This window comes from Spermophilus citellus (genome assembly GCF_964194105.1).
Source record: "Spermophilus citellus genome assembly, chromosome: 5".
Lineage (NCBI taxonomy): Eukaryota > Metazoa > Chordata > Mammalia > Rodentia > Sciuridae > Spermophilus > Spermophilus citellus.
Genome location: NC_138186.1, coordinates 129,453,386 through 129,465,475, shown reverse-complemented (window position 1 = coordinate 129,465,475; position 12,090 = coordinate 129,453,386). Strand labels below are relative to the sequence as shown.

The following is a 12,090-nucleotide window of genomic DNA, read 5'->3' as shown; positions in this document are numbered from 1 at the left end:
GGACCACAAATGTGCATCACTGCACTTGCCTAAAAAAAAAATCTATATTTACTTTTAATTGTGGTAAAATATATATTGTATAAAGTTCACTATGTTAACTTTTTTTTTTTTTTTGGTACTCTGGATTGAACCCAGGGGTACTTAACCAATGAGCCACATTGCCAGCTTTTTAGTTTTTTTTTTTTTTATTTTGATAGAGAGTCTAAGTTGCTTAGGACCTTGCTAAATTGCTGGGTCTATCCTTGAATTTATGATCTTCCTGACTCAACCTTCCAAATCACTGAAAGTACAGACTTGCACCACTAGGCCTGGCTATGTTAATTATTTTTAAGTGTTCAATTTAGTAGTTCAGTACATTCATATTGTTGTGTAAACAATCTCCAAAACTCTTTTAATATTATAAATGTAAAACTGTATTCTCATGACAACTACCATTTCTCCACTCCCCCAGTCTCTGGAAACCACCATTTACTTTCTGACTTTATAAATTAGATTACTCACATATATCTGTATCTCATATATATCTGTTCATACAGTATTCATTTTGGAGAATGGCTTATTTCACTTGCCATAATGTCCCCAAGATTCAACCATGTTGTAGCATGTTTTATAATTTTCTTTCTTTATAAGGTAGAATCCTATATGTACACACACACACACACCACTGAATTTTGTTATCCTTTTATCTGTCAATGGACATGCTAGTTGCTTCCATCTTTTGGCTGTTATAAATGGTGTTGCCATGAACATTGATATATATAATTTGATGAATTTTGCTTTTCTCATTTTGACAACACTTGGTGAAAATTATTTCAATTGGCACAATTATAATTTACTCTTTTTAATAATATCATGGTGCTCCACAATGTGTTTAGAGCAGAATATATCCAGGCTACTGATGGACATTTGTTTCATTTCAAGGAGCTTATTTATTTAATTATTTACACACACCCCTCCACCGGGGATTAAATCCAGGGGCACTTAACCCCTGAACCACATCCCTAGCCCTTTGTATTTTTTATTTTGAGATAGGGTCTCCCTAAGTTGCTTAAGGCCTCACTAAGTTGCTGAGGCTGGCTTTGAACTTGTGATCCTCTTACTACCTCAGCCTCCCCAGATGCTAGGGTACAGGCATGTACTATCATGCCCAGCATTTATTTACACTTAAGATCCTGAAAAAAAAAAGGGGGAGAGAAAGAAAGAGGGTAAAGAAGGTAGGAAGGAAGTAAGGAAAGGAGGGAGGGAGGGAGGGAGAGAGAGAGAGAAGGAAGGAAGGAAGGAAGGAAGGAAGGAAGGAAGGAAGGAAGGAAAGAAAGAAAGAAAGAAAGAAAGAAAGAAAGAAAGAAAGAAAGAAAGAAAGAAAGACTGGCTGAAAGAAAGAAATCTCAAGCTTAAATCCTTAAATATTGGTGCTTTTATTTCTTTGGATTAGTGAATTCAGATCTTCATGAATGATTTACATAGCAAATCTATATTTTCCATTATTACCAGCATACAAAAAGAAAGTAACACTGATTAAAAAAAAAAAAAATCCCCTATTTGAGCCAAGAGAAAGCTATTGTATATGCATCCAAGGCTATGATGCTCCTAGCAACCAGAAATGTCAACATCATGCTTCTATGGCAATAGCAAATATTTAAGCTTGACAAAATAATCTAATATTTGGTGCTCAGGGGAGATTTCACCATTGGATATAAATGAAAGAAAATACCTTTATTCTTTGGTATTTTCATAACCGTTAATGCAACATCAGGAAACTAAATCTTACTTGTAACTTTTTGGGAATTGGTAGCTGAAGATATATTCTATATCTGTTTTGGACTAATTTCTTTATGCTTTATTTTTTACTAGTTCAATTAATAATTTATGGTAACTATCTCCTGTAGACTTACTCAACTGCAAGAGGAGAAAAGCAGCTAATATTTATGGAGATACTTACGGGCATTGAGATCCAGAGAATTTTGGTCACATTCCCACAGGCTCACAAATCAGCATGTTTACGTATGGAAATATGTATGTACATATGAGAGGATACTGGAAGTGTGCAAAATATTTCCACTTTGAAGCCTATGTCTTTCCACTATGTTGTTTAGGATTTATCTTATGATGGGCCTATTCTTTGATGGATGAAACCTGGTGTCTCAAGTCTCCTGTATCTGATGTGTCTGGAATAAGTGCTTGCCATCCCCAGTCCAAAGTGGTAGCCTTCCCTTTGCTTCTCTTTCTCTTCTCAAGCCTATAACTGGGCTGCAGTTTTCTGATTTGGTGCAGATTTGGGCCTCCAGTGTATACCCACTTGGCTTGGCTGCTCTCTTAGCTCTTACACATGGTTTGTCACAGGCTGACTGACTTTAGGGGCCAGTTAAAAATTAAGACTATTGGATTCGGCTCCAAACTCCGGCGCTGCCGCCGCCGATCGGACTCCGGGCCACGGTGGGCGCCGTGCGCGGCGAGGACCCGGAGCCTCTGCGCGCCCCGAGGAGGACGTCGCCGGCGAGAGGGTCGCGGCGCCCCGCCGAGCCCGAGCCGAGTGGAGCCCGGCGCCCTGCGGCCCGGCCGCGGCGGCATGGGGGCGCCCCCGCGGCGCCCCGCACTGCCCGCCACCGCCTCGCCGGGGGCTGGAAGCAGGAGCGCGCCTGAGCCCATGGCGAAGGGACCCGCCGCCGCCGCCACCGCCACCGCCACCGCCGCCACCGCCACCGCCACCGCCGCCACCGCCGCCCAGCCACCGCCGCCAGCTCCCGGGCACCATGCGAGCCGCCCCGGGCCTCCGCGGCGGCGTCTGCCTGCTGCTCGCCGCGATCCTGGACCTGGCGCGCGGCTACCTGACCCTTAACATTGAGCCTCTGCCCCCTGTGGTGGCTGGGGACGCGGTGATCTTGAAGTATAATTTCAAGACGGACGGTCGCATGCGCGAGATCGTCTGGTACCGGGTTTCTACATCATCTACAAAAAGTGATAAGTTTTCTATTCTCTTCCAACACCTGAGAGACAACGTCTCCTAAGTCAGGAACATCCGTGTCCTGGAACCAGATCTCTTGGATTCAAATCCTAGCTTTGTCATTCAGAAGCTGTGTGACTTTGGGAGAGTTGCTGTGCCTCTCTGTGCTCTAGTTTCTCCATCTCATGTAATGAACTCAGGACAGTGCCTGGCACTGGGTCGTTGACGTGGTTACACTTACGGAACTTATTATAATTTCTTGCCTTATTCCATTGTCTAAAATCTCCAGAATTCTTGTAAAAATGTTGCCCTGTCTTGTTCCTGGTTTTCATGGAATTGCATTTATTGGTCGACCGTGGCATGAGGTATTTGCTGCTGATTTCTGATAAAGGCTTCCATCTGGTCACAGACAGGAAGGTGACTTCTACTCCAATTTCTCCTAGACTTTTTATAAAGAAAAATTAATTAAATGCTTCTTAAGAATCTAAAAAAAAAATTAAGACTATTATAATAAATACAAGAAAGTACAACAAAATTCTGTTTTTTCCAGGATAACTGTTTTGACATTTTTTAAATTACCAAAATCTGTAATAACAAATATGCTACTCCCACAAACAAACAAAAACCTATTTTGGGTCTCCTGTTTTACCTAGAGCTTAATTAGGTAACTGAGTACTCCAGACCTGAGTCTTGTTTCAACCAGATAGATCATTTGGATCTTGATGCAAGGTGTTATAGGCTGATTCATATTCCATAAAAATTCATATGTTGAAATCTTCACCCTGGTGCTTCAAAATGTGACCATACTTGGAGATGAGGTCCTTTACGGTCATATCCACCCTTCCTACTTCATTTTTATTTTTCTTGTTTTCATTTTATTTGTTCACTCTATAATTATATGCCATCTTAATCTAAAAAATGAAAATTATTTTTCTCCAATTTATTTATATCAGTAGGACATGTGGATGGATTGAATCCAATATGACTGGAAGAGCATACAATACAGACAACACACAGAGCAAGGGGTGACTATGTGAGAACATAAGGAAAAGACAGCTAGTTGGAAGCCAACAAAAAGTGCCTTAGAGGAAACCAGACTTGCCAACACCTTGATCTTGGATTTTAATCTCCAGAATTGTGAGAACAGATTTGTGTTGTTTAATCCACCTAGTAACTCTAGCACACTAATATAGTAGGTGAACAATGTAGCAGCCTATTTGGCTTCCCTGCCTTGGGTTATCTGTCAGTGCTGTCCTCAGTAGAGAAGTTCGCCATACACAGCGAACACCGGATCTGCCAGTGTTCACTCCCATCTGGTCTGTAGCCAGTTTTAGTCCTGGTTCTTCCTGTTCTCTCTCTCTCCCTTGCACACTGTTATTACTGGAAACTTCTGTAGTTAAGACTGCTCATGTATGCTCTGCAGGAGGTTCATGATTTCAAACTACACCAAATTCTCCAGACGTCCCCAAAGCCCAACTATTATGCATATTAGAACAAGTTTAACCAAAATATTTTATTATGACAGTTGATTTATAATGACTGGATAAATTAATACACATTTTAAATTATTATTAATATTTGTATTTAATAACAAAAAATTAGTGATTAGATATTAAAGTATTATTCTTGCCCTAGGTGAGCCAAGAATTATTTACCTTTATTAAAATTAGAATTATCTGTGTGATATTTGTCATTAATTTAAAAAGAGTTTAATGAATATGCAATAAAAAGTCCTTGATAACCTAAGAAAAAAAAATTTACCTGGATGTTTTAGAGGTGAAACCAATTTTTCCTCTTTGCTAGCTTCCTGCTTTTGAATTAAATAAATAATTCTATGACTTTATGTTATTTACTTTAAACTGAAACTGTACATCAGAAGATGTCACTCCTATGCTCACTCTGCAAAAGGTCCTCATTTGCCTCCAAGAAACAACTTTTAATGCCCATAAGAGCCTACCTGATTTGTCTCCCCATGACCTGTACCCTCACCCCTCCAGCTTCTCTCTTACTACTCTCATTTCTGTCCAGATAGAGTGGACTCTTTATTGTTCTTAAACATGTCAGGAGCATATTTCCCTAGAAATTTTTTAATGACAGCTTCCTCCATCTGGAATACTATTTGCCTATATTTCCTAGAGATAAAAATCCCCTTAGTCTTCGCTCAAATGTAATATTTTCCATAAGGCCTATCTTGATCAACCTGTTCAATACTACAACTATCTCAATGTCCCATCCCACATACTCGTAATTTCTTTCAAGGATAGGGATCTTTGTTTTTTCACAGATGTAAATCCCAAATTCTAGAAGTGTGCTTGGAACAGTATAAGTGCTTAATAAACATTTGTTGGAAAATGATAAACAAAAAGAGCAGATTTTTATGTAATACTCACATTATTTGTAAACATTATTTATAAACACATTAATTGTATAAATGGAGGGTTTCACTGTGACGTTTTCATAAACTCATATACATGTTTTGATCATATCCATCCTTCCTACTTCATTTTTATTTTTCTTGTTTTCATTTTATTTGTTCACTCTATAATTATATGCCATCTTAATCTAAAAAATGAAAATTATTTTTCTCCAATTTATTTATATCAGTAGAAGATGTAATAGGCAAAACAGTATATACTTGAAGTTTGGTAAACATAGATTTAAATCTTAACTTTATCACTATTAACAAAAAATGTACTCTATGAACCTCAATCATTTACAAAACCCTCTAAGATTGTTGTAAAATTCTAAATAAATTTATTTTCAAATTTATTGTGAGTAAATGTATAGGAAATTGTAGATGTCAAATAAATATTCCCTGATACTACTGAATAATGTTGAAATAGTAAAATGCTGTGTTTATTTGAGCATGTTTGCTCAGATGTCTCCTGAGCTTATTTATAATGTTCACTTTCCATTAGCTAATGGGTAATTACATCTCATGCTATTCACTGTTTCATTTTTAAGATATGTACGACATTCTTTCACTGTCCATTAGCTGACCTCAATTTTATTGATTCCATAACACATCAAATGAGTATCCAGTATTTGATGGTCCCTTCCAAGAAAAATATGAGCTAGTGTGAAGGCACAACATGAAGACATACAAAATAACTGGAGAAATATTAAATATTATCTAGGTAAAATTGAATTTGAGTACAGTGAAATGAAAGATCAGAGTGGATTGGAGAGATTAGAAAACTCTTCATGGAAAGAACAGAGTATTTGAATGGATACCAAATAACCAACAATGGCATCAACAAGAAGAAGCATCTTTATAGTATTTAATATGCTCCAGGAACAGTTACAAATTCTCTGTCTTTATTAACTTGCTTAATTTCATTATACCCCTATGAATTAGTACAATTGTAATTTTTTATAAATAATAAAAGAAGCAGAGTGAAGATTGGTAATTGCAGTTTTCAATCTTCCTCTTCAAGTCTACAGAAGGGTAAAAGAGGTTTACCAAAAGACAGAGTCTGTTATGAATATTGTAGGGAAGGAATCTATTGTAGGGAAGGAATCTTTATCATCTGACAAGGTACACAATTTCCAGATACTCTTTCATATTTATCTCTAGCTTCAGCACAATTATTTCTTTCTGCCTCAGTGTTATTCATCTTGACCTCTGCGTTTATATTTACTGATCTTTTACCATTCTCCAAGATCCGTCACAAAGCGTATTTCCTTATAAACATTTTTCATGACATATCCCAAGAAAAATTATTGCATTTTTTATGGTACTCATAATACATTTTTATGGATACTTATTTTTATTTATTTTTTATATTATGAGCGATAGAAAAAATAAATAACGCCTTTTTAATTTTGATCTTCCTGATTCATTCCTTTAAGGCTATTCCCCAAACATAGTTGCTGACATTTATCCTCTGGCCTGTGCCTCTGGCTCCCTCTAGTGTTCATTATTTGTTACTTCTGTGATCTGTAAATACAAGAAGAAAAAGACCACCTCTAAGAGAAATGTCTACTAGAAACCTGAACCTGATTTTCAAAGATCCCAAATGGCATTTAATGTGATTAATTTCCTAGTTTCCACTTTCTCTAGGCCCCTAGTGTCCTTTTTTTTTTGTTATGTATCTGTGATTTTATTTCTTCTTTGGGGATAGGGTTGAGGGAAACAAAGTTTTGACTAAGAAATAAATTTTCTAGTTAAAATTATATCCCAGAAGTTCTAAATAAGTAGTAAAAGGGGGGAAGGTAGGTACTTGGGAGATTGCCATCCCCTTTTCTCTCTGCTTCCATGATTTCCTGTCCCAAAACAAATTACTATAGGGAGAAAAAAACTAACTTACTCTTTTTCATTGTGCTTATTAATGACATGGAGAGGAAGATGGGGAGAAGGGGTTACCACCACAAGAGTCCTAAGAACCAAAGGCGCAAATCAGTCCATTTCACTTTCTCTGAGATATGGTCTATAAGACCCAGGATAAAAGGGTGGAATGTAGCTATATGGACTCAATTTGCTTCCAGACCTTTTCCAGAGCCTTTCTGTCCAGTTGTCGCTGACGAATGATGACAAGGCATGCGAAGACCAAAGCCATACCCACCACAGCCCCTTCAAATTTCCAGAATAAGTGTTGTTCCATCAGAGCTGAGCGGCAGCTTTTGAACTCATTTCTCTTAGAGGAGCTGCACGTAATTTTCTCAACATAACCTGTGGAACCACACTCAGGGATGGTTTTAGCCTGAAAACTGGAACACGGAGTACACTCTTCTGCGACCAGGAACTCTTCTCCCAGCCAGCACGGCAAAGTCGAGGTGCTCACTGACTGCTTCTCCTCCCGCACGGAAGCCTCTGCTCGGCAGAGCTCTATGGTGAAAGCGCAGAAGAGCCAGCACAGGCGGAGGCCCTGGGGGAGGCCGCGCCTCCCGGTGCCCGCAGGCATGGGCGGTCAGGGTCGCACCTGTCGGGACACAAGGACCTGCTAGTTGGGCCGCGAGCCTGTCGGAACGCAGAGGCGCTCGGGCGATTCCGGCTCAGGAAGGTGAAACGGCCCGTTGCCCATCAGGGCCAAAGCTCTGCCGGGACGACCCCACGGTCGCGGCGGGAAGAGCGCCTACGAATCCGCTGTCAAGGAAGCCGGGCCCCTCGCCGGGGCGTGCGGCGCGGGAGGAAGCCCCTAGTGTCCTTTAATATGATTAATTTCTTAATTTCCATTAGAATTTCTCATTATTAGAAAAACTATGTTATTGAATGTATTTTAGAGTGTTGCATTTCCTAAGATCAGATTTTCTTCCCTTCCTTAATGTTATTTTTTTTTAAATAAAAAATAATGAAACTGACTAAATACTGTTCACTTCAGGTACCACTATACACAATGGCCTATTATTTATATTTATAATAAGCTCATAACATTTTTTAAAAGGAAACTGTGATATATACTTACAATGTAATATCATTCTACAATAAAACTGGAATGAAATACTAAAAAAAGATAAAATATGAACACATAGCAAGTGCTTCTCGTGAAGGTATAATTTTACAAAAAAGTATACAGATGTTAAAGGCATGTGATTTCTCCTATTTATTTAAATGATTCACTAGGATATTGGAAGTTCAGAATATTTCTATATTATGGTTGTTATATCATTAAATACATTTAAAAATTATTCTCTTAAATTAAAAACACATGGTCCCTTCTGAGAAGTTAGGAAACACGTACAGCATATTATAATATTTAATGTTTTATTTACATTAATAACTATGTTACAGAAATCAATAAAATGTCTGAAATTCTGTTTTTATAGGCATGAATCCATTGAGTATTAAAAACAGGCAAAATAAACTTCAAAGATGCTTTAGAAATGACAAGACCAGTCCTCCCCAAGCCTGCCAACATCAAGAAAAAATACTAAGGGAAACAGAGAAACTGGCACAAAATGAAGGCGACTCAAGAAACAAAATTACTATAGGTAGTGTGATATTCTGACTTGGATCTTAGAATACAATAAGATATATTGAAGTTAGAAAACATAAAATGTGAATGAAGCTGTAGTTTATTTAATAGTAGTGAACAAATGTTGGTCTTTTGGTATTAACAAATATATCTTGGCACCGTAAAAAATAACATAAGGGGAAACAGGATGGAGAATATTTAGGAACACTTTGTGTTATCTTTGGAACTTTAACAAATAAAATTTTATTCCAAAATAAATTTATATTAAAAATTTCAAGTTTAATTAAATTGATCAATTTAATTAAAGCTATTTATGGTAAATTATTTTTTTTTAATTTAATAGCACTCATGTTTAATGCTTTAATTCAATTTTACTTTATGTAGATTTTTAAATTAGTTCTATAGCAGAGCTTAAAAACTCATGGGATGGGGCTGGGGATGTAGCTCAGTAGTAGAATACTTCCCCAGCAGGCATGATGTGTGAAGACCTGGGTGAAGCTGGGAGCACCAAAAAGAAAAAATGTGGGATAAATGTAAATTTGGCATCTCTAGGTTTTGGAATTGACTCTTTTCAGTATTTTTTTAAAAGTATTTATTTTTTTTTGGTAATCAAAGCAACACATATCTTTTGTTAGAACAAAAAATAATAAGAAAGGTGACTAATGAACATTAAGAGCCCTGTAACTGCTTTCCCCATCTCCACCATATCACTCATCAAAAGACATTGATATATATATTATTTGTATGTGGCACTCATAATGCACCAGACCACATTATAAGTGACTTACATATATTGACTTATTTAATGTTCCTAATAAACATGAAGAGGCCAAACAAAATGAACATGTACTGCTATTATTCTCATTTTATAGATGAAGTAAATGATGCACAGTGGTTTATCTTAGCTGTCACACAACCAGCATACCACTAAGGTATCTTCAAAATATTCTTATCTTTTGTATTCCTAGATTTACCAATTGTGAAGGCTCTTTATTGGCTTCTTGCAATGACAGATGAAGATTTAGCTCATTTTTACCAAGCTCTCCTATATCCTGATCTTGCAATTTGTTTTAATAAGAAAATCTGTCTTCTATAGAATCACTTTAGTTCCTGCCATTTTCAGTTTTATGCTACCTCGACCTCTCGTTTTTCCAACTGTGGAGAGTGTCTTTTCTTTCCACTCTGTGCTACAGGAGCAGCCTCCCTGCTTATCTGGTCAGTTCTACTTTCCCTTCTTTCCTTTCTACCTCCAGACAACAAAGCCACATCCCCAGTCCTCTTGACCTTTCACTTTTAATGAGGTTCACACCACTGCATTCTACTCTATAGCCACAAGACTTTCATACTTTCTCTGTAAGTTGATTCTAAAGTACAAAATTCAACAGAGTGTTAACACTATTATGATCCTGTAAGTATTGCTGAAATATAATGTTAGGAATGCATTATATTTGTATTTCCTTTCTTTTATATCTGTTTTTTTTCTTGTAGTTTCTAATTTTTTTCTCTTGCATCATCTATCTTTCTTGGATTTTAAATTTTATTAGAACTTCCTGTCACGAGTCCCTGGTATTGTAGGTCTTTTTGCCACCTAGTTCCTGCTTGGAGCTCTCCAACTTCCTGACCCACCCTGCTGTCATCCTGGGACTCACTATTGCTCTTCTGAAGAGGATTCATTGTTTTTTTGAACTTTCCTCTTTATAAGTGTATTCCCTCCTTTTGATGAATATGTTACATCAATTCTAAAGAAATTTCATCAGAAAGCACTATAATAACTGAACTTACTCATTACTTACATGTCAGAAGATATTGATTTTTTCCAGCTCTCATATTTGGTGAATGACTTTGCTGACTAGAGATTTCTGGGTGAAAAATTATTTTCCCTCAAAATTTTGAAAACATCCTTTCATGATTTTCCCTGATCTAGTACTGCTGGTAATTCTGATGATAGTCTTTTTTTTTTTTTTTTTTTTTTTTTTTAGGGAATTTGTTTTTATCTCCACACTGGACAACTTATTTATAAATTATATTTGTATGTTTTATATTTATAGTTTTGAAGTTTTATAATGATATATCTCAGCCTATGTCTTTCTTTTAGCTATTGAATCAGATACATCATGGATGCTTTAAATTTGTTGTTGTTGTTGTACCGTGGATTCAACTCATGGGCACTCGACCACCGAGCCACATCTTCAGCCCTATTTTGTATTTTTTTTAGAGACAGTGTCTCACTGATTTGCTTGGCACCTCGATTTTGCTGAGGCTGGCTTTGAACTTGTGATCCTCCTGTGTCAGCCTCCTGAGCTGCTGGGATTACAGAGATGCGCCACTGTGTCTGCATGGATGTTTTCAATTTGCTGACTTCCATGTAAGAAGCATTTTAGCTGTAGGAGATTTCTTCCATTTTTATTTATTATTATCACCTTTTCCTATTTATTCTGTGCTCTCTAAAGTTGGACATCTGCAAGTAAACCATGTCTCATTTTCTCTTATATTTTCTATTGCATATTTAATTTTATTATTCTGAAGATTTTTTAATATTAATATTTTAATTTGGACTGAGGATGTGGCTCAAGCGGTAGCGCGCTTGCCTGGCATGCGTGCGGCCCAGGTTCGATCCTCAGCACCACATACAAACAAAGATGTTGTGGCCACCAAAAACTAAAAAAAATAAATATTAAAATTCTCTCTCTCTCTCTCTCTCTCTCTCTCTCTCTCATTCTCTCTTTAAAAAAAAATATTTTAATTTGCAAGAACATACTGATTTTTTTTTGTGGGGGTACTGGGGCTTAAACCCAGGGATGCTTCACATCTGAGCTACATCCTGAGCCCTTTTATTTTGAGACAAGGCTTGCTAAGTTGCTGAGTGAGGCTGACCTTCAACCTGTGATCTTCCTGCCTCAACCCTCTGAGTCACTGTGATGATAGGCCTGTGCCACTAAGCCTGGCTTTCTTATTTCTAAGAACATCTGGTACTTGTATTTTTTGTTTGTTTTGTAGATAAGAAAGATATCTTCCCAAATACCTTTGATGGTACCATCAGAAAGGTACCACCTATCTGTCCATCCGTCCGTCCTTCCTTCCTTCTTCCTTTTCTTTTTTTTTCTGTGTTGATGAATTATCTCTTTTTTTCTGGAGTCACTTTTGCTTATTTTGAGCTTTCTCATATTGCATTTTTCTCTCCACATTTTTGGTGGTTCTTGCTGTCCGTTTGCACTATGAAAGCAGTAACAGAAA

At 37.3% G+C, this 12,090-nt stretch overlaps 1 protein-coding gene across 1 annotated transcript; it reads right to left on the bottom strand.

Annotated features, from left to right (window-relative positions):
* Positions 1–7,029: 7,029 nt before the first annotated feature.
* LOC308650004 (protein JTB-like) lies at positions 7,030–8,076 on the bottom strand. The gene has a single exon (XM_081295931.1). The coding sequence runs from the start codon at positions 7,843–7,845 to the stop codon at positions 7,405–7,407; it is 441 nt and encodes a 146-aa protein (XP_081152057.1). The 5' UTR covers positions 7,846–8,076; the 3' UTR covers positions 7,030–7,404.
* Between the last annotated feature and the right edge of the window lie 4,014 nt (positions 8,077–12,090).